At 43.2% G+C, this 23,879-nt stretch overlaps 1 protein-coding gene across 5 annotated transcripts in view; it reads left to right on the top strand.

Moving 5' to 3' along the window:
- Fars2 (phenylalanyl-tRNA synthetase 2, mitochondrial) overlaps window positions 1–23,879 on the top strand; it is a 481,251-nt gene that overhangs the window by 299,755 nt on the left and 157,617 nt on the right. For all 5 annotated transcript variants that reach the window (XM_052156697.1, XM_052156696.1, XM_052156694.1 and 2 more), the window contains one exon: window positions 20,353–20,504. In XM_052156697.1, the coding sequence (XP_052012657.1) occupies window positions 20,353–20,504 (152 nt within the window). The remainder of the gene's footprint in view (window positions 1–20,352; window positions 20,505–23,879) is intronic.

The following is a 23,879-nucleotide window of genomic DNA, read 5'->3' as shown; positions in this document are numbered from 1 at the left end:
CCACTTGTAAAGCAGCACAGATAGGGAGAGCAGGCACAGAAAGAGCAGAACACTTGCACAGTGAACCCAGCCGGCTGCACTCAGAAACATTCAGATGGATGGAGGGACTCTGCGGCTCACACTGATGAACTTTGCCTAAGAAAGCCACCACATTGTGTGAGAGAATACCATACCTAAGTAAGGTTTGGGGGTGCACAAGCCACAGGAGGAGGGAACCAGAGGGACTGACAGGTCCCGGCTACATGACCAGCGTCTCATGCTTGACAGTTCATTGACTACAACAGGGAATCTTCTATCTCCAAGTTATGCTAACCTATATGAAGATGGCAGACACAAGACAGGACTTATGCTGTCCTTAGCTTGGCTCTCCCCTCAACTTGTCCTCAGGGTAAGCAATCTGTCTGCTGCTAGCCATGTCTACTCTACTGCCATATATGTATTTTAAATTCAACATAGTGAACATATTCAACTGTGCAACAGTCGCTATTTTCTCTTCGTTTGATGATAGACTACTTTTGCTGGGTCCATTCTCTCTCTGAGACCCTCCTGACTCCTCCAGATCCCATAACCTTTACTCATTGGCATCCCAACAGTCACATTTCCCTTGCAGTCCCATAATTCTGTATTTGTACTTCATTCCTGAAATTATTTAAGTAACCTAAATTAGCCTATACTTACCTTCTCAGTAGTTGCTATATTCTTGTGAACAAAAATATTTTACTAATTTTTATATCTCTCATGTGCTCTTCATGTCCTTGCACATAAAATTCAAAAATATATGTTATGTGAATGAAGATAAAAAGACTAAGCTGGGTTGGTTGATGTCAAAGTGTTTGAAGTCACTACATTGTATAGGTATTTACACTTTTATATCCCAGTTCGAGCCTTTGAAAATCCGGACTTTCATTTTTATTGACAAAAGTCTCTAAGATATCTAGCATCTGTTGGGGGTGCTATGATACACATTTATTAACCCTGAATTTAGGATGCGAAAACAGAAGTGTCGTGAGTTTGAGGCTAGCCAGGGCTACATAGCAAGGTTTTATGTAAAAATAAATAAATAAATAAATAAATAAATAAATAAATAAATAAATAAATAGCAAAATGCTATATTGAGATCTCATCCTGGAAGATTCACTGATCCCCCAGATGTGTCCTTGATTTATCATATTTTTCTAGTGCCTTTGCCTTCAAGCCGAGTCTGCCTTATTGCTCACTCATGTTTATTGTTTGTGTTTTAGTAATGTCTCCCTGGCTGACTTCGCACATTAGGTCTTCCTGTTGTGAAGCCCCCAGGGGGCACTGGGATTACAGCAGTAGGTTTCCATGTGTGGTTTACCACTCACTTTCAAGAGCCCTTGAGGGAGGCAGAGCAGACCCTATCTCTGACATGTCCTACTCGTGTCTTCCCTACCTTCCATAGTCAGGAAGGCGTCCTGTTCCCAGTAGTCAGCATTCCTGGCAGGCCACTGCAGGTCCCCAAGAAGCCCAGAAGGGTAGCCAGAGAGGGTCCATGAGTCACCCAAAGGTAATCTCTGGCATTCTGAGGACTGTGCTTCACACTTTTTCAGGCCCGTCGTGGCCCCTTTAACTCCACCAGTATCTTCTCCTCACTGTCCCTGTCCCCCAGCTCTCAAGCCTCGCTTCTGGCTCCTTTCCTCCTCCCAGTCCAGCTTCCAACCTCCTCTCCTCATCACAGGCCAAGAGTGAGTGAGCCAGTCAGTGTCCGAGCGCTGGCATGGTTCTCCTTCGTTTAGCAGCACACGGCTTAAGCAAGGCAAGTGGACAGCTAAGCAAGTGACCTCGTGAAGCCCAAGGCTCTCTAGCTCAGGGCCTGCTGATTTCTCTGAGAACACCTTCCACTGTGGTACTGCTCTGCAGGATCCAGGCTTTCTACCCTCCCTGACCTCTGCCCAGCAGCATGGCAGTTCTCCTAACATGAGACTCAGTGAGATGGCAGGTGAAGTAAAGAAAGCCAGACTCCTGACTACAAATACAATGAGGAGGCAGCCTCCTCCCTTTCTTCCTTTTCTCCTCATCCTCCATCTTCAAAGAGACAGACAGACAGACAGACAGAGAGGGGAAGGAGGAAAGGGGGAAGTAGAGAGGAGAAGAAGAGGAGGAGGAAGGAGAAGGAGGAAGAAGAAGGAGAAAAAGGAAGAAGAAAGGGGGAGAAGGAAAATAAAACCTTGGAAAACTGCACAGAATGAATTTTGCCTATCATACTCATCAGATTTAGGCTTGTAAGAAGAAAGATCCCTTCCAAGTGTAGATAACAGTAAAGCACTGCAAACCATTTTGAGTCCTCAGGTTATCTGGGGCAGAAGTTCTGAAAAATGACCTATAGGAAGATGTTTGATTCTATTTTATTCAGACCTAGGCTAAATTTCTCTTAACATTGCTAGGTAGCAGAGCCTGTGATTGGGGAAACAGAAGAATCTGGGGCTATCAGAGTGTGGGACTGCACACTGTCGCTACTGTGACCCTGGCTCCTGGACAGCAGGCAGCTGGACTCGCAGTAGCTAAAGCCCTGGCTAAGGACCCGAGGATAGGAGTCGTCGCCACCTGCAGGCATAAGTGGCAGTTCTCTAGCCTTCCTCCATCAGACTCCATCCTCATTCTGTCCTGATAATCACTGCTGCATCTCTTTCCCAGCTGAAGCTTCTTCTGCCGTCTCTAAGTTCTGTCTGGGAGAAATGTGGTTGTGATCATCTCCTTTGTGGGCATGGGACACCTTATGGGTGTTACAAGAGGACCGAGTTGGCACTTTGGAAATTTCCTTAGAAGGCCAGGAGATGTGCACTGGAGGCAGCTTGGCCACCCCGGATTACCTCACCAGCACTGCCTTTTCTTCATTTCATTCTTTAGATTCATGTTGTGAACTGGGCTTTCTGGCTCTTCTGCTGATGATTTGAATGAGCTATGTTAACAAGGCTAGCAACTACCTACTTAGTTTCTCTGTCCCTTCTTTCCTGGGGATTTTAGTTGGGGTCTAGGCAAATGGCAGAGACCACATCGATGATTGGGTTTTGGCATGAAGAATCTATTATTAAGACATACCAACCTTTGAGGGAAGAAGAAGAAAGGAGAAAGGAAGGAATCAGAATCGTGGAGCCTGCAGATGCAGAAGGATACTCTGTCATAAAGATGAGGTAGCCAAGGAAGAGACTGGCATTAATGCATCACATGGTGGAGAAAAGCTTGATCAGAACTGACTAGCCAACCTGGTACCTAGCTTGATAGAGCACAGTTCTGTAGGAATTAGGAAACCTACAGTTTCCTGCTGCTGGTGGCCACACTGACTGGACTCTGCAGGAGACATGGTGCTTTTAGTATAGACTGTGGATTGATAGATGTCCCATGATAGCATTCAATAGGAACCTTGCTTTGAGTCAGGAGTTTCTTTCTTTACCCTAGGTACCCATATCCGGTCTAATCCTCTGCCTCTTCTGAGCAAAGACTCATCCTCACAGCCAGCTTCTCAGTCATGAGGGGAAACAGTTGGTGCTTTGCATATGCAGGGCTGCTATGCCTGGATATTCAAAAAAGGCATTGATTAATCGCCTTTTCCACTTTTGGTATATTCCATTTACAATGGCTTTATCAGGATGTGACTCTTATCAGAAGTAGAGGAACATGGCCATATTTCATCTCATTTAATTTTCATAATGATTTGATGGAGTTCACTGCATCTACAGATCCAGAGGGAACCTGAGAGACAAAAGAAATGGTACAACCTTGGTGGGATCAGCAGACTTGGAGAGGGCTTCAGGAAGAGGGACACATTCTGGGAGTGCTGTGAGGTAGAGTGTGGGGAGTCGGGGGAGGCACATGCAATGTGTGGATCCCCTCTCTTCCCACTCTTCCCGTGCACCCTTGAGCACGGTGCCTTCCGCTCTTCCCTTCCTATCCGCAGACTCTGGATCACACCATCTGCCACGCCACACCGTGAGGATGGGAAGTGAGAGTTGAATCCTGTGGAGGTAACCAGCATAGATGGCAAGTCTGAGAGAAAAGAAATCAGAACATGTGGCCTCAGGTTGATCCTACGTGCATGTTACTCATTTCTAATATTTTGAAGTGGGAAATTAGTCATTAGCGTGTCTGGCACGGGAACTCTGAGTTGATCTGCCTTACATGAAGTCTCTGAGAACTTGCTAGAACTCTAAAAAGTCATGTCCTGACCTTTAATGGTTAAAATCTATAGACTACCATGAAGCTCAGTGCCACTGGAGAGGCAGGGATAGGATTTAGTACAAGTGAGCTGACCACCCTGGAAGCCAGGACTGGTGTCTCACCGAATGCCCTTGTTGGTGTGTTTTGTTTTGTTTTGTTTTGTTTTGTTTTGTTTTGTTTTGTTTTGTTTTTCTGGCCTCTGCCAGAATGGCAAGGCTGAGGTAGCAAGAGGGACCTACAATTTGGTTTTCACTCGGCCTTTTAATTTAAGATTTAGGAAGGAAAAGCTCTGAAAGGTCACCTTCCTCAGGCCTACTTCTTTTACTTGTTTAGGTGCCTAACTTGGTTAACTCAGTACTTCTCAGATACCCTGGAGCGTGACTGGCTCTCCCAAGGTATCCTCTCCACACTCTCTGGAACAGTTTTCATTAGACATCAGCCTGTGAACTCCTACCTTTTCTAGTGAAGAAGCCTGGATTCAGAGGTCACTTTGTGCTAGGTCAGAGACCTAGACTTGACCTGAGAGCAGTGTACCATGTGGTGAGGGTTTCCTTTGGCAATAATTTCTCACTCTCAGATTTGACTATTGACCGGCCGTATGGGCCATACCCTCTCCACCATGTTTCCAGGGTTTGTCCTCCCAATGAGCTTACCTTAAAGAGACTTTATTTCCTGTACAGAAGGTTCAGTTGTCCCTGGAAATCAGACAAGAGATTATAAAGACCAATAGTGGCTTTGGCCTTTACCTCTTACCACGCACTCTTGAGCACAGTGTCTTCCGCTCCTCCCTTTCCTCATCTGCAGAATCCGGGTCACAGCATCTGCCAAATGGCCTGTGCCCGTGGGCATGAACATGTCTCTCACTTAACCACACTTTATACTGAGCATTTGTTTTGTTCCCCTTCACTTTGGTCTGTGAGTTCTTAGAAAATGGGCAGGCGTGAGGTCTGAGTGGTGAGAGGGAGCAGCACAGGCAAGGCACATGTCTGACTGAGGAGGTGCTGGGTCTTCTGGTGGGTACAGCCTGGGCTCGGGTGGGCCATCGCAGAACCCCATGTCACTGTTATCTTCCTTTGAACTATGACCTTCTGTGAAATTTGCTATACATTGTGTTAGACATGTTTGAACATGGTACCAAAGACAATAATAGTTTATATTTGTTCTTAAAGTAAAACAACAGAAGTTCTTGTTTGTTGACGTAAGCTCCAATATTAAAAACTAGACCTTTATGTAAAGAAATGGTGATATGAAGGAAAACACAGCTGTATAGACTGCAGCTAAATTTCCCTGACCATTTTATTATAACCTAAGGTTGTGACTAAGTATTAATATTTTCCTGTAACTGTCTCTTCTGTGTAATATTTGCTGTCTAGAAAATATGTAATAGTTAAATCACACAGCATTGGGTGCAGTGCACACCAGTGATAAATGCTATGTCCCCCAGCCTGTCACCTCCATGTGTCTGTTCTCCCCCACCCCATTTTTATCCTGCAGAACTTCTGTCCTTGCCTAGAGCAGCTAAGCTGTTTGTTTTGCTTTTGAGATTTGAGAGCTTGTGTTGAGTTTTTGTCTCAACTACCTTTCTACCCATTGGTTTTTGAGGTGATAGTAGACTACTCTAGAATTGATAAATTAGTAAATCTTTTAAAAAGTAATTCGACTAAACCTACTTTTCCTGGCTATTTTTCTTCAGCTGTGATAGAAACCAGAACTGCCAACATACTCAGGGTAGATGTTCACTGTGGAGATGAGCTTCTGCAGAGAAGTGAGCATTGGAAGAAGGCTCGCATGCAGCATGGAGGCTTCTGACCCCCAGGCACCTAAGCCATGTGGATATAGGAGGAAGGGTGGGGAGAGGATCAAGTCAGGTCCCAGGGAGGCCCCAAAGGCAAGGCTCTTTTTCATTCGAGCTGTGGCAAAGCTGTGGGATACTGTGCTTAAAGCCCTTGAGCTGGTGTTTCTTTCGTTCATTTTTCTCCATAGTCAATTGATCACCTGAGTGTATTCAGCCATGTTTAAATCACTTTCAGTAGTTAGCCCCCATTTCTACCTCCAAGAATAAAATAGTATCTGTCAGAATGTGGAACTCTGTAAGATGTGGGATGACATTACATGAGAAGGAAGTAAAATGGTATGAATGAGAAGGTTAACAAACCATTTTGAGGCCTAACCATTTTGAGGTTGCGGAAACAGAATACCTGAGATCAGTTGCCCTCTAATGAAAACAAACATATTTGGCTTATGGTTCTGGGGTCTGTGTGTCCAAGCAGAATGGTATCATTGGCTGCATCACAACGAGGCAAAGGGCTGTACTTGGCATAAATGTGTGCCATAGTGAGCAGGTGAGGAAGAAAATTCACCAAGTGGCCTCCATTTAGAAAAACTCACTCTCTCAGTAAGTAATCCAGTTGCTTATGACCCACCTCCTAGAAACAAGCATTAATCCCTTGTGAGGTTGCATCTACTCCTAGGTCCCAACTCTTAAACATCCCATCTCCTCTGAATACTGTTGAGCTATGTAATTAAGCCTCAGCATGTGTTTAGCAAGGACAAACCACTTTCAATCCATAGCAGAGATTTACAGATTAGCTTCCCATTGCTTTTGGGTTTGTTTTATTTTGTTCTGTTTTGCTTTGTTTTGTTTTTAAACCTGGCTCCTCCACTCACTTTAAAGAAAGCAGATGGTAGGTTCATACCTGTCTTGTGGTAAACATAATTAACTGAGAAAATTCGCCTAAAATACAATGATGCATGAGACCATTAAGATGCATACAAGAAATTTAGTGGAGGATTTAAATAATGTGGAGACCCTTCTGCAGAAGCCGGAGGAGACAGAAGCCTGACATGCAGCAGGGTTCAGTGTGTCCACAGAGGTGCATGAGCATCTCTACTGCCAACTTTAGAACGGTTTTCATTACTCAAAAGATATTAATTTAATTTGGGAATATTTTTTTTACCTGTGTAAGATATCTCCTGCTGTTACTTCTTTAACTAAAATCACATGTGATATTTGAATAATGGTGTCTAAGCCTTCTTTCTTTTTCTCTTTCTTTCTTTCCTTATTTTGTTTGTTTTTCCTTAAACTAAAAAGCATCTCCTTCATGAGGGGTGGGGGTGGGCTTTAAATCCGGTACTGGATCCCCAAGACCCACAGAGACCAAGGCATCTTCACCCTGTTCAACAAAGGGAGCACACCTCCTCTTCGTATTTCAAATGATGGCGTTTTCTGTATAATCCTGCATAAAGCCTTCTAGGGTTTAAAGTAAGTGTAAGAGCGCTCAGAAAGACTTGAAATTCTACCTCTCCCCTTTGGCACTCGTTGGAGAATTGGAGGCATGCTATAAAGACTCTGACAGTTAATTGAACCTGCGGTGCTTGTTCCCCATGACTCCATGATGAAAGCCCTTTGTTTTCTGTGATCTTCAGAAAGAACTGAAAGGTTTTGACAAGGTAGGAAAAAAAATACAGGAGCTTCCTCCCCATGTTGGAAGGAATGTTGAGAACTCAGTGAGCCTCGTACAGTTCTTGGAGAAGAAAGAGAACCAAAGGTGCTTGCGTAGGCAGTCTGCCTGCCTCTGACCACAGTGTGTGCCTAGAACTCAAGGAAATTCAGGAAGAGTAAAAACAAAATGTTGGAACAAAGGAAGAGAATCTGTAAAGGTCAAAGCAACAGAGTCATGAATTTAAAAAAATCAGCATTCATAACAAACCAAACTTACTAGCCAAATTTAATAAATAGTTTTTATTACCAAATGCCTAGATGGGTTTAAAATAAGGGCAGTCAACCATTTGAATGCAGAAGCAAATAGATAGTATATACTGCTTACATCAAAAAGTGATTTTTAAGTTCCATTATATAAGTACACAATCTCGTGGACAGTAAACAGACTGGAAGTACTTGTGTATCAGGATAATTAGCCTAAGAGGTACATGAATCATTTGAAAAGGAAATGTCAGGGAAGACACCACAGAGATAAATGTTAGATTTGGTTTTATTTTACATAATTGTTAATTAGGATGAATAGAGTTCTGGAAAGAGTAGAGGGAACTGAGCCATTTCTGTGAGCCTATAGTGGACTGAATGTTTGTGTCTTCACAGAATCCATAGTTAAAAATCCTAACCTCCAGTATGCTTGTGTTTAGAGATTGGGAGTCTTAGTGAAGTGGTTAGGGCATGGGAGCAGAGCCCTCAGAAATGGGCATAGGTGGCCTGTGAACTCAACTCAGTGAGGGGAGCGTACTCACAAGCCTGTCTCTTTGTCTCTGTCTCTCTCTTAAACACACACACACACACACACACACTAAGAAGGGTACTGAAGGAGGAGGTGCCTTCCAGCCTCTCGGTGTGCTTCTAGAGCTATGAAAATTGTTCGTTGTTTAGGCCATCAACAACAAACTTGTGGTGTTTTGGTTTCAGCAGCTACAACTAAGACAGAGTTCTCAGTTTTAAATGAGAGGCCCTAAAACTAGGCACTAGTAATACAGTTTAGCTCTGGTAGATATGCATTTGACCTAGGATCTGCCACTTCCTGAATGATTTTGGGCAAACTAGGCAAACTAGTTAAAACTCTGTGAATCAGAGCTTTAGGAATACTCTGGGACTAGCCCTAGCATCTGTCTCATAGAACTGCACTATGCATTAGTGAGACAGTGCACATAAAGTCCCTGCTTGGTACACAGCACCCCAGGCATGCTAAGGGCAGTTAAGAATATAATCACAATAGAATTCAAGGGGTCAGCCTAGGAAAGGGTTAAAGCTAACTGAAAGTCATCTTGACAGCTGCAGAAATCTGAAGAACTTATTATGGGAACAAGACCCTTTAATGTTGGACTACTGGTCAAAGTTCATCCCCATCCCCAAAAGCCAAAGCAAGTATCATAACTAAATGGAAGGAAACTTGGAGGTGGGCTTAGTTATGATTGACGAGAGCCAGCAAAACTGTGTAGTGGAGGGTGGTGCTCTGTCATTCTGACTCAGGAATACTGAAGACCTAGAATGGTGTAAGGAAAGAGCATGGTTTCCATGCAGAAACAAAACACTGACTAAGGCCAGGCCAGGCATGCTACCAGCTGAGCTTACACAGTGATCTTCCTGGAGACTGTATTGAAGAGCTCTAGCAGGCCCGAGCATGACGAATACGGTGTCAGCAGGCCTTACCCTTCCTTCTCCCCCCTCCCTTGTAAACTATAGGTTATATCCTATAGCTAGCCACCAAGGTCTATTTCCTTATCTGGATACTTTCTTACGTGACATTTGTTCCTAAAGCTGATTCCCAAGGTCCATCTATTTAAAAAAAAAAAAAAAGTGCAGCAACCAAAGTCCCCTTCTGGATGCTCTAATTACTTTGCTCAAGCAGACCATACTGCCTCCACATCCTAGCCCGTTCTAACACAGACCTCCCCTCTTTCCCCCCCTAAAGCCACACCTACAGTGTCGATTGTTGCTGTTTTTGCCTGAGGCAGAGATCAGCCACTTGACTTTTCTAACCCACTCCATAAAGGATCTCTCTGTGAGATAGGTGTATGGCTGTGCTCTATACCTAATCCAGGGTCCGGGAGCGAGCACCCCACTGTGTGCTGGTCCCTTCAGTTAAGACATAGTCATAGACGCTAGAGATTGTGATTCTATTCTAGAATGAAAACAAGAGAGCCTTTAAGGACTATAACCTCAGGAGAGTCCTGAAACCTTTGTATTTTATATGTGGGGGAAGAGGCTGACACAGGTACCAAGCAGTACACAAGAGTGCTGTTAACTGCTGGGTGGTGGTGGTGCATGCCTGTAATCCCAGCACTCTAGGAGGCAGAGGCAGGCAGATTTCTGAGTTCGAGGCCAGCCTGGTCTACAGAGTGAGTTCCAGGACAGCCAGGGCTATACAGAGAAACCCTGTCTCAAAAAACCCAAATTCCAAAAAAAAAAAAAAAAAAAAAAAAAAAAAAAGAGTGCTGTTAGATGGAATTTCACCTTTATACCTTTTATTTCATTCTCTTTGGCAAACTTAAAATTCAAAACTGGCCATACACACATATTACATGTATATGTCCACTGAGCTGTCCAAATGAACATTTTAGCCAAAAAGTTACTGTGTGTTCATGAATGTCACTCCTATTATCTGCACCACTATGGAATGGGCTTAATTTGGGAGGAAAGGGCCCAGCCAGTTACCTAGAGACCTGGATGATGTTCCTTTACCCAGACACAGAGAAAGACAAGCCATAGCTGCTCAGTCCCTCCCAAAGGGACCAGAGCAAAACCAAGGAGGGTGAATGGCGTGCCGTGGTTACTCTTCCTGTTGCTGTGATAAAATTCCCTGACAAAAGCAACTTGTGGAGGACAGGGTTGATGTTCACAGTTTTAAAGTCAAGTCCCACATGGTAGGTAAGTCCTGGTGCCTGGAACTTGAGGTAGCTGGTCGCACTGTATCCAGTCAGGAAACAGAGGGAAGTGTGCCTGTGCTAACCTGGCTTTCTTTTATACAGGATTCCATCCCACATAGTGATCACACCCATGATACTTAAGTCTCCCTACCTCAATAATATAAGCAAGAGGTTAGTCTCTCAGGTGACTGGAGATACCATCAAGTTGACAGAGATTAACTATCACAGTTTGGCATAATCAGCAAGTAGATAGGGCAGTCTAACATCAGATATGCATCATTCAGACTTTGGGACATTACAAGTCAGCTGTCAATGGGTTGGCAACTTCTGGGCATCTAGTCCATGCCTCTGTTCTAGCTTATGCCGGTTCTCTTCATCTATGGCATTCTTTTGCTTGCAGACATGTGGTGCCAATCTCTGTTGTTATCCTCTGATTTTTTTTCCTGTATGTGTATCTGTGTCTAAAATAAGGATTTCCCCAATGTTATAAATATACCAGTCCTATTGAATTAAGCCGTTCTAATATATCCCCTTAATTTTTGATTGTTTGTTTTTTTCTCACTCCATCAGTTCTGTTCCTTCAGAGAACCCTGACTAATATAGATGGCTTTTGTGTAGGTTCTGGGGATTCAAATTCAGGGTCTATTGTTTCTGTAGGAAGTACTCCTACACACTGAACATCTCTTCTGTACACAAAAGGAGAACTTGAAAGTTAAGTATATCTGATAGCTACTGTAAGATAATAATGATGCTTTGATGCATACTTCTGTAAGTAGCTATATTCTTCATCCTATAGGTACATGTGTCCATGTAAATATGATTTATTGGCAAAGTACAAGTTTAGATTTTTACTTCCTTGATATAGTCATTCCAGAAATCTCTATATGAACAGTATGCCTCAACTGTGACTATTGCACATTGATATAGGGTTTCTATTGCTGTGATAAAACATCCTGTCCAAAAGTAACTTACAGAAGAAAGGGTTTATTTCATCTTACACTTCCAAACAGCCAGTCCATAATGGGGAGTCAGGTCAGGAAGACAAGCAGAGCAGGAATTGAAGCAGAATCTGTGGAAGACAGCCACACACTGGATTTCTTGCTTAGTGGGCTGGGCCCTCCCATATTGAGCAGACACTGAGATATTGACCTGAGTGCTTGCCTACTGGCCAATCTTATGGAGACATTTTCCCAAAAATGATTCCCTGCTCTCACGTAAGTCTAGGTTCATGTCAAGTTGACAAACCAACCAGCACACACATCGATTTAGTTCATTTTCCAAGCTGTCAAAATCACTGGGCTTGTCAATCTTAGTACTGTTTTATAAATGTCTGCATTTGTGAAAATAAGTTCTTTAAGGAAGCATGACTTAAATCTCACATTTGTAGAGCTCTGTGCTCTCTTCCTCAACAGAGAGGACTGCTGAAGGAATGGTCCAGTTGATGTTCGTTTGTAGGCTGCACTTCTTAGCCTGCTTCAAAACCACAGAACTGATTAAAATCTAAAAAGAGAAAATTAAAAAGACAAGTCATTGTCCCACTGCCCCACTTTCAAAACCACATATTTTTATGGGCAAGAGACAAACTTAAACACAAAGCAGAGAGCATGAATCTGAAAATGCTGTGTGTTCCAGAGCTATCACAGTGGTGGTGAGGTAGCCCTTATGCTGCACCAGGGCTGGACAAGCTGAGTGTAGCCTGCTATTTCAGAGCCAGTACTCTGCTTAAATGGGAGGCAGGCCCAGAAACTACTGTCAGGTGTGGCCTCTTGCTTCTGTGGAGTCATGATTCACTGTTGCGATGCTATGAGTGGACGCAGCTCCATCAGCAGGGACTATTGGGCATAGACCCAGATCACCATGGCCACCTCCACTTAAAGCCTGGAGTTGCAAGTGAAGGAACCACACGACTGTAGGCCAGGAAGAATGACAACATTTGGAGCAGTCTCTCAGCCAGGAAGAGTGTGCCCACACGTCACATGTTTCTCGGGATGTCCTACATTAGCCTGTCAGCCTGGTAAATGAACAGTCAGGTTTTAATTGAGGTCAAGTCAAAAGCAATATTTAAAACACATGCCTTATATCTTCAAAAGAAGGAATGATGGAGGAAAAGTAACTGTAAAATAAATAAACTACCTGAAATTGTTAATAATGGTCAAACCATAGACATGAAGTATGAATAGTGGTCAGAAGGAAGAAATTGGAATCTCAGAAACAAGTCATAGATTCATTGATACACAGAGGGAAAGTAAGCAGGTGCTGTGAGTCTTTGTAAGGGAGAAGTAGATACGCTATTGAAAAGGTCACCTGTAATGCAGATGTGGATTAAAAACCTCCGAAGGTTACATAACAGAGATGGAAGACAGACTCACGAGTGGCCACAGACAGTCCTGATGTTGTTCCAGAAAACAATGGAAACAATGCCTGAGCAGCAGTGGCTGGAATCTTTCAGAGTTAGAACAAGACCCAGACTCTCTGGTTGAGAGCACACTCTGCAAACAGCAGAATAAATAAAGATAAATGCATACTCACCCTCATCAGAGGCAGACTGCAGAGCCTTAGGGATAAAGACGCAGCCTTCCCAACTGTCAGGAAGGAGAGACACATTACCTGTGAAGGAATAGCACTAACTGACAGCAGACTTGTCATCATTACTAATAGGTACCAGCAAATACTTTCAAAGTGCTGAGGCGAAACAACCACAGCCCACAGTTTGTGCACTGCCAGATTACTTCAGTGCAGGGGCTTTAGATGTGAAAACACTGAGATGATTTGCCCACCACAGACTTATTGGGGGGAAAACTATTCAAGGATATTTGTCAAAGAGAGCAAAAGAGAAACCCACTTGCTATAAGGTAACAGTCCAAAGGCCCAGGTGTCACTAATGTGGTCCCCAGCTGGTGATGCTACTGGGACATGGTGTTCAGGAGGAGGGGAGTTAGGCCAGTAATTGAGAGGGAGATTGGGACTCCAGCCTTTCCTGTTTCTCTCATTGTTCCCTGGCTGCCATGAGGTGAGCGGCTTTATTCTCTCCTTTCTTCTGCCATGATGTCATACTGCCTTCCACAGGCCCAAAGATTAGGAAGCCAAGGAGCAAGCCCTTTGAGAGTGGGCCAAACAAGCCATTCCTCCTTTTCTGTCCTTTGAGCTGTTTTGTCACAGAAAGGACAGCTGAGACTGTAAGAAGGATGTTAATACTAGAAAGGTAGAAGACTGCGCTGCTGGTAAGTTAGCTTTACAGTATGAACAGAATGCCCAGAAATGGCTTTGTCAGAGGCAGAGACCTGCACTCCTCTCAGCACAGAGACAGCACGAGGTCCTCTTCTCTCTGGTTCTCCTATGCCTGATTCCGTGCCAGAGGAGAAAGGTGCACCGCAGGGCGGGGCTCTGAAACCCCTTACTCTTGGGGACCTTTCTGTATTTTAGTTGTTTTCTTCTCAGATACTGGAATGGTGGATTGTTAACAAGCTTCCACTTGGTTCCTGAGGTAAACATTGACATTATCATTCTGCTGAGGTAACAAATTTGTTGTTCTCCCCCCATCTCCCCCCAGTAGCAACTACTATGTAAGCTGTCTTGTAGCTCAGTAGCAGAGACCTTGCCTAACTTATGTGCTGTGCATGAGGCCAGGGTTATCACACACACACACACACACACACACACACACACACACACACACACACACACCACACACCTTGATGAGAATACTGTTCTACCTTTGCTATTTTCTTCCCCTTAAGATACTCTAGAATAAGATTGTGATCAATGTAAGGCTTCCCATATTTTCTCATCTGCCTTGTTCCGGAATGATCAATTTAAAAATTATTCGAATAGTTTTTCTTCTGGAACAGAAGGTGAAATGTATTTCAGCAAATGTAAACAATTCTCTAAGTGGACATGGCGTCAGACTGCCCTGTGCATTGATATCCGGCTGCCCATATGTAGATTAGTGTGGCTCTTAGACCTCACCAGATGTTTCTTTGTTCAATGGATGGTGGTTAAAACAAAACGCACAACAAGTCAAAGAGCAGAGACTATCTGTGAAATGCTCGGGCATAAACAAGGCACCTGCCTCAGAGCCCTTTCCCCCCAAACTCTTGTAAACATGACAGGCTTGCTGCGCTCATGTGCTCTCGCTGTCTGCTGCCTGTACAAAGCCAGCCCAGTCAGCGTTCTGGCCCGGAGGAGAGGGGTTCATGAGTCCCCACCTCCAACTGAGGAGGCATGTATGGATTGATGGCTTCCAGGGGAAGGATAGTCAGTTGTTTATTTTAAGGGCTTGGGTCCTGATAGGTTAGCCACACTGCGGTGCATAGTCCCACACCTTTGAATATACAGGCAGCACAAACTTGGGGGAGGAGCCACAAAGTGGAGAGGAGAAAGGGTAGATATGGGAGGAGTGGGGGATGAGCATCGTCACATACATTGTACCATGCATGAAACTCTTATCGGATCCATGAAATGTCTTATATATTTAAAGTAACTTAAAGTACAGTTAGTGTCTCTACTCAGTTCCTAAAGACAAAAATCTTCATTTCCTTCAACAATCCCTTTCCAACACTTCCCATTCTTTATGACAGCTGTCTTAAATTTTATCTTTTTTAAGAAACACACACAAAACAAGTCATTTCACTCAATTTTAAATATTTTTATTTTTCATTCTTCACGTGCACATGTCTATGTGGGACTATGTACACATAGTACAGGTGCCTGTGGAGGTCAGAAAGAGGGTGTTAGTTCCCTGGAGCTGGAGTTGCAGGTAGTTGTGAGCTACACAGTGTGAGTGCTAGGAAAAAGACCCGGAGGTTCAGAAAGAGCAGCAAGCTCTTGCAACTCCTGAAGAGATAATCAACTATTATGTACCGAACAATGTAGATTCAAGAACTGATGTAAAACTGATAGAATTACCATGAGAGCTTATGAAGTGACAGTAGTGGGTAATTTTATTGTCTGTTATTAGAAACTGATAGGTCAAAAAAAAAAAACTCAGCATATAAAGTGAAAGGGATGTAGACTTGTAGAATGCAATTAGAGAGGGAGCTCTATGTTTGCATATGAGTGTGTGTATGTGTGTGCGCACATGTGTATATGTAGAACTTTGTGCCAAAATGAAGATGACACAGTCTCCAGCCACACTGAAAACATGTGCAGACTTGACCTATTCAGTGTTTGACTTGTTCTGTGTTATAGAGCAAGTTTCAACAAAATCATAAAGAATTATTATATAGTTTTCAATGTCTATGCACTTAAATTTGAAAATAGCAAGAGTTATTTTTAAAGCTGGAGGTATAGTTTCATGATAGCTGGATTTTTATCCCCAGTTCTGAAATATATCTATATTTTATAAAAGATATAGTTGTCTAAATGAATGTATTTGAAAACTAAAAGAATTTATTGCTGAGTAATGTAAAAATAGTGACATACCAATACAATATTTTCAGTATATCCAAAGATATATTTAGAGAGACATGTTCTTATTTAAAGGCAAGAAAGCCTTCAAACATATGAATTCATCCTTTACATAGAAGAACATATGGAAACCAATGAACCAAGAAGATAAGAGAATTCAATGTTCCATGCGTGGACTCCAGGCTGAGAAACAAACAGAAGGTTCTCAAGCTTCTGGTCACCTAGGTACAGATGAAACTCAGAGAGGGAGAGGGAGAGAGAAAGAGAGATTAATTGAGATTTAAAAAAAAACAAAACAAAACTGTTGACATTCTCATTTCTGTCTGGTTTAATACATGGTGTCTAGAAAGTGAACTCTGCATCCCCAGGTCTGTGGACTGCACCCCTCAATGAGTCAGCTTGTGATAAGAGAAACAATGGGGCAAGGTTAATGAACTTGGGGCATAAGTTAGTTAAAACAAACAAACAAACAAAAATGTGATGCTTTGCATCCTCTTTAGAAGGCAAGCTCATGTAGCCCAGAGAGCATGGGAAATTGCTACTTTGAGAGCTGTATTGGCGAACTTGGAACATAGACATGCCCTATGGCACAATGAATTCAACTAGAGGTCACCAGGCATTTATTGGAGGGTGCTAGGCGTCACAGTCGAGCAAAGCATGGCAGCTTAGAGGAGAAGAAGGTGAGACATGACCAGTTGGGAGGCCTTGGGAGGGCCTGGGGCCATGGAAACACTGAACACTATGATCTTCCTGCCCTGCACCAAACACGGAAGAACCGCATTCTCAGATGTGCCAAGCATCCATAATTGCCATAGAGTAAAAAAATAGTGATATACAAATATTTGAGGCTCAGCAATGATAATACCATATTAAGCTTTTCAGTATATCTAAAAGGAGATATGTTCTAAAGGATGAAGTTTGAAAGTGTAGAAATCTCTAGGATGAACCCTGTCTAATAAAACGAGGATTTTGTTCCAAGCCCATTGGAAGCAGCAGCCGTCATATAAAGATAAACAGGTGTGTCGTGAATGTTTAAGTGTGTGAGTCTCTAAATAGCTATAAAAGGCCAACTCCAGCTCACAAAGTTTTGCCTCTTGAAACTCTATTCATAACTTTTAGTTTTTTAATACCCTTTGATTTCATTTGTGTGTGTGTATGTGTGTGTGTGTGTGTGTGTATGTGTTTCTGTGTGTGTGTGTGTGTGTGTGTGTGTGTTTGCATGTGGAGGCCTGGGCTTGATGTCTGGACTCATCGTTCATCACTCCTCCATCTTATTGAGTCAAGGCATCAAAATAAAATCCGGAACTCTCCAGTATGATAGTCTTACCATCCATCTTGTTCTAGGCTCTGGTTCCACCTCTTAAGGCTAGCTAGATTATGGGTTAGCATACCCACCGCTGCTGTTTTTATGTGACCTTAGGATCCATACTGTGGCCCTCCTGCTTGTACTAGTACTGAGAACATCTTAACCACTGAGCATTTCCCCAGCCTGGTTTTGATCCTTTACTGGTTTACTGTGATCTGCTATGTGCCAGGGCAGTGGTAAAAGGAACCCACTTGTTCTGAGATTTGACGGTAGGTGATGCTCCTGAGATTACATGGCTAAATCTGGTGTCTGCTGCCGGGTTTTAGGATCTCTACTTTGGTTAAGGAAGTTGCCTTCTAGTTTGCTAAGTTTTTTTTTTTCTTTTATAATGAGTTAATAATGAATTTATCAAATACTTCCTCCTTATAAAATAATCATGGGTTTTATTTCTTTGCATGTTAATTAATCTTGGCTTGAAATCACTCCTGTAGTTTTAGAATAATCCTTTCTTGGCCATCTCTAAGCTTTATATTAGCATACATTTTAACTGGACTAATGTTGTGAGGACCTGCTTCTTCATGTAGGTTGCAACATAAATTGGTGGATAGTTTTCTTCAAATGCGTGCAGGCCTTGTCTGATCTTGTCTTCAGGCCTCCTAGAATGGGCTGAGCTGGCCTCCTTCTCTGTCTCGAGGAATACTTTATATACAAATAGTAGTTCTTTAACCCTAGACACATGATAGAACCGCACATGAGCCCTCAGTCTAACTTTCTGTTGTAAGATTTGAAAAATAATTTCATTTGATCTGTAGTTGCTACTGTGGCTTTTTTACCATGAGTAGACATTATCTGTTTAATTCAGGTTTTTTAATGTATTGTTATAGTTCCAAATACAGAGAGAACCTGGCAAATTGTTATAAGCTTTTAGGCATTAGCTTACTTTTATAACTCAATTCTTGAAAAAAACAAAAAACAAACAAACAAACAAAACGAAAAGTCTGTGCTAGAGCCTGGTCCTCACTAGACAAGTATCCTGTCACTGAGCTACTGAACTATTCACCCACCAGGGTATTTTGGGGTTTGAGCATTTGGAGGCCCCACATCTTGGGAATCATGGCTCATGTCATTATTTACAAAGCTTGAGTTGAATTCCTATTGAAATAGACTAGGTGTTCCCTTGATACCTACCAGTTAGTAAAGCAACTGTTCCCTGTCTTTATCCCCTTTGCTGTTGCTGTGATAAAATACCCTGAGGAAAAGTGTAAGGAGAACGAGTTATTTGAGCTCCTACTTCAAAGACACAGTCCATCATGAAAGGAGTCAAGGTGGAGGGAGCTTCGAGAAGCTGCCCACATCAAATCCACGATCCAGAACACGTCTGCACAGCCCATGAGCTCCATATACAGCCCTGGACCAAAGCCCAGGGCATGGGAATGGGCCTGCCCACATTAGCAGGTCTTCCTGCTTAACAAAGGGAAGGGGCAGGTGCATCTCCACAGATGCCCAGAGGCCAGTCTCCCAGGTGATTCTCGATTCTGTCAAGTTGGCAACACCAAGCTTCATACTCCATTTAGTTAAACTAGTACTTTAGACTTCTTATGTTTCTTAGCTTCAACATAGGTGATAATGCACTTAGTTGTGTGGACTGTTATTTTTAAATGCATGGGTTTTAAGCGACACTTACTGCACTCTATTTTAAGTATCTTGCAGGGAGGCATTCTGCCTGACCATGTCACCATATTGTCTTGTCCACAGGCTGCTAGCACAGATGCTCTGTGAGGTACCTTCCCCCAATTCTCTGTGACCTTGCCTCTTATCAGAACTCAGAAAATACAGTATCTAATGTACCCATGAGACTGAGACTACAATCTCAGTCTCTAATCTCCCTGGAGTCTAATGTTTCCTGAGAGAAAGAGTTGCACAAGAAAAAGGGAAAACCTCATGCTTAGCCACGGAGCCGCCAACTGCTCTCATCATCCCTGGGCTGTGACTACAGCATTCTGACTTCCTCTAGGGAAAGACAGCACAGGACGCATTGCAGAGTCCAGGAGGCTCTGCAGAGAGCAGCCACACTGCAACTGTGTGACCGTTTGAAATGTGTCTTCTAAACTGACTCATTTGTTTGACAACTTACTGATATTTCAAGTTCGATATTCACTTATGTATTAGAGTCTTTAGTTCTTCAGAGAGTGTGCCATTTAAAAATTTTATATTTCTTCTAATCAATGATTCACCAAAGGGCTTATAGATTTAGCATAAGTCAATTTATACATCTGCTCATCTTGAAAGTGTACAGATTTACGAGATATTCCTGTAGGATTTTCCAGTTACTTGCTGCAACATTTATCATTGTGGTATTACTTATAAAGTCTATATGTGTATCTAAATATATATAATTATGATATACACACATACATACATACATACATAGAGACATGAATACAAATGCAGCATCTTTGAAGCATTCATAGCTAATTTTAAATATTTAATACAATGATGAACAACTGAATTATTAAACCAAGAGTAAGTGGAATAAAATGTCGGAAATGACACATTTGTGTTTATCACATCTTTAAAGCATAATTAAAAAATAATCTTTAAATGATGGCTTATCAGCTCAGTCCCTGGTATTAATAATTAGAAATTATAACAAAGAATGGCTTTACTAATTGAAATCTAAGTTTTGACAAGTTCTTACTTATTTTCCTATTAAGATGGCTTCCTGAAAGTTCCACAAGAAGTTAATGAGTCCTGTGTTAATTAGATTTGAACTTTTTTTCTGGAGTATTCAAATAAAAAAAGCTGAAACACAATATATTCAAATTGCTTTTTAGTTAAATTGACCATTAATGACAAAGTAAATATATGGTAGTGTTACACATGAATGTGATTAAGAATTTGTATAGTATTCAAACTAGAATTTGCTAATTTTGAACCCTGGTTTATCTTTTAAATTCATTTGTTTCTGAAAAGTCAAAACTAAAATCATGTTTTATAAGTATTTCCTAATTGCCCAGCTGAAACCTTCCATGAAAAATGTATTTTCAGCAACTAACAAATGCGTGTCTCCTTGTCTCCCACCTTGTCAGCCTCTCAGCAAGTACCCTGCCGCCTTCAATGACATTTCCTTCTGGGTGCCCTCCGAGAACTACACGGAGAACGATTTCTATGACATTGTCCGAACAGTTGGAGGAGACCTGGTGGAAAAGGTTGATCTTATAGACAAGTTTGAACATCCAAAGTAAGTGAAAACTTTGCAATTTTATCCCTTACCATCTCTGTGTGACAGTTTCAACTTGGAGACTTACAACAGAGTTTTGCTGAAACCTCACTCACCGAGACACAATGTCTTCTGACTCTGACTGGGGGAGGGTTGTAAAAACTCACATCAGTCCTCTCAAATGAGCTCCTGAAATGCATTCTCCTTTCCTGCCTTGGTAAGGAAGGTTTATGAGGCAGGACATTTGAAAGTCCCTTGGTTTCAGAAGTGGTTTCTAGGCACATCGCGCTCCAGGTGCAGAACTGATGGGACTGGGAGAAAGGCTTCCACGTGAATTCAGCAAACCTTGGTGCACATTCATTAGGCACTTTCCACAGAAGATCCACTATAGGTCTTCATACTTACTGTGCTCCAAACAGTGCCTTCTTGGAGTTTTCAGTCTGTGGGAGGGGGGCATATATTAAATAAATAATTGCACACACTTGCATTCTAATGAGGAAAAACATGTTATCAATCAAGGAGCTGACACCAGCCCAAGAGTGGATCTGGACGATCTTGACGGTGAGCAGGTAAACGTGATGGGCAGGGCCTGATGATACCTACCTGTTATCCCCGCTACCCCAGAGCCTGAGCAGGAAGACTGCGAGTTCACGGTCAGCTTGAGCTATAGCGTAAGTTCAGGACAGGCCGGGAACTTAATGGGATCCAGGAACAACTTTTAAAAATTAAAAAAGGACTGAAGACCTAGCTCAGTGACAGAGCATCTGCCTAGCGCAAGTGAGGTCTCAAGCTCAATCTCTAGCACCACAGAAAATACTCAGAAAAGGTCTGCTGAGCAGTCTCGGGATGGGAAAGGAACTTCCAGGAAGCAGGCTGGAAAGCTCATGTCTGTAGTCATAGCACTTGGAAAACTGAGGGAAGAGAATTACCTTGAGGTCAAGACTAGCCGGGGCTTTAGTGAGACCCTGCCTCAAACGATCAAAAGAAGACCCTACATAAAACAACACAGAAATCAAAGAGAATCTTCTGTCGGTGGAACAGTGACACATGCTGCTGAAGGCAGCAGACGCGTGACTGGAGGCTCTGGGCGGAAGTAGGTGAGAAGAGCGTCTCTTCTGCAGAGTTGTCATGGCCACAGGATCAGGAAGGTGCAAGGCCTGAGGCTGGGATCTTATGTGTTAGCTAGGATGCGATGCTCCAAGGATGCCTGAGCAGGAGAGGTGGAGGCGTTTACCACCAGACTCACTCCTCCACAGATCCTGCTCGACTCCCAGCTGGCAGAGGCTGGATGGTGTCTGATGGGGTCTAACAGCCCGACATTCCCGCCTCGGTCCTGACACTGGTATCGCGCCCTCGTTGCTGCTTGCACCTCCCCTCTGCCCTGCTGAACACAGGCCCACTTTGTGCTTCTCCCTTTGTCTGTCTGGCTCTCCTTTCCTGTGTGATGGCATTCGGCTCACACTTCCAGCCTTGCCTCATTCTCCCTGTTATTTAGATCCTAAAGCTCATGGTCAAGGGGAGGGTTTGCTCAAGGACTTGGGGACACAGCATCTCCTGACCCTGTGGCTTTCAGACTGGCAGTCTGTTTACACCTGAATGAGTGTCGCTTGGTTACACATAACATCCTTGACCTTCCCTTTCCTGTATTGAGAGTTCAACTTAGAAATATAAAGAAATCCACGGCCACTTCACCTTTTTGGGTTTTGTCCTAAAGGAATTTTTGTTTTCTTTGTTGAGGATAGCCCTCAACAAAGAGTAACCTGCTCTTCCTGATATGTGACCTCTCAGAAATGAGATTTTACCCTGCTTTTGGTTTAGAGAAGTTTTCTTAAATTGTATCTTTACAAGTTTGTTCCGAGAACTTACTTTATCTGACTTTGCTCCCATTATTTTTCTCTCTCATCTTTTAAATCTCTATTTTCACGTCACCTGCTGGCCTCCTTGCTCTGGTAGACTCTGACCCTGGGTGTGGTCTTGTCTGCACAGCTGTAACTAATCTTCGGTTCCTGCTTCCTCCTCTGTGACATCCTTCTCCCTGCCTCTGTTTATCATCCTCCTTCATAGAGGAATTGCCTCCCTTGGGTTTGTTAGTGCCCTGCAGACTACCACTCCTTCACTCTTTCGTGGGTGATGCGTGTGTGGTGGAGTCGTGGGTGCCGTTGTGTCACTCGTGTTGACTTCATTGGGTTTCCTAGACCAAGCGCTCACACTGCTTGGCAAGCGAGGCTGGGACTCAGCCTGCAGGGAGGCTCAGGTCCTCCTTCACAGTAACATGTTTTTATGCCATCAAGACATTCTTTTTCTCCACTCCCAAGAACCAACTCTTTTCACAGGACTGGAGTGTGAACCCAAGGCCTCGCACTCCGTACTCTGCCACCGATTTATGTCCCTAAACATTTCTCTGCTTTTTGCGTGTTAGATGAGCTCTCACTAAGTTGCCTGACCTGGCCTTGAATTCTCGATGGCCCAGGCTAATTTGAACTTGGATCTTCCCCTCCTTGGCCTCCTGAGTGGCTAGGATTACAGATGCATGCTGCCAGGTCCACTTTCAACTTCTGTTCCTGCCTCCCACCCCAAATCTACAGTTGTTCAAAACAGATGTCTGTGTGTTTATCCCAGAGCACATATTCACTATTGCTTCCTTAGCACTTTAGGTTATAAACTTTAGCTCTGGGGTAAAAGCAAAGCTGTTGTGTTGAGGGCTTTTGAAGCAAGCAGTTACATGTGTTTCTTTACTGTATCCTATTTACTTTCTACTAATTTCCACTTTTGGAGCCTATATGTGCTACTTGTCTCCTGATTTTACATAAGATGCCTGGGTGAGATGCAATGGCTGGTGCACTAGCATCTCTTTTGTGTGAAGGTGTGAAGCTGTCAGGGGAGCAGCCCATAGAAACCCAAAACCCTGACTCTGGGGTGTATGTCACCTCAGTCCTAGAACTTTAGATGCGAGTGAAGCAGCTTATTAAAATCGGGTGTTTCTCACTCACGTTAGCTAGCCCTTAGCACTGAGGAACTTGTCAGAGGAACGATGTTCTTTAACTGTGCTGCTCACTGTAGTATAATTCTCAAGTAGTTATCATGGTCTCTCCAGTTCAGATCAAGACTGTGAAGTTTCTACTTTGTGGGCCTTCTTGTCTCTCCAAACTCTCTGCCTCTGCCACTGCAGAAGCAGCCTCAGATAAAGTGCACAGGCCTGGCAATGGCTCAGGCTGCCCTAGCCTGAGAGGTTGGCCTTCCGGAGCATCCTGTGCCCCCTGCCCCCTCAGAAGACCCCCTGGCTGAGGGGGAGTCAATGGCTGCTTAGACTCATACCTGCCAGTGCCCACCACCCTGTGAGCATTCTCTGCAGACCTAAGTGATGCTACTACAAAGGACCTGGGCTCTGTCTCTGTC

The sequence above is a fragment of the Apodemus sylvaticus genome, chromosome 14 (assembly GCF_947179515.1).
Source record: "Apodemus sylvaticus chromosome 14, mApoSyl1.1, whole genome shotgun sequence".
Taxonomy (NCBI): domain Eukaryota; kingdom Metazoa; phylum Chordata; class Mammalia; order Rodentia; family Muridae; genus Apodemus; species Apodemus sylvaticus.
Note: the sequence above shows the minus strand (reverse complement) of the source record. Positions and strands in the feature narration are given on the sequence as shown.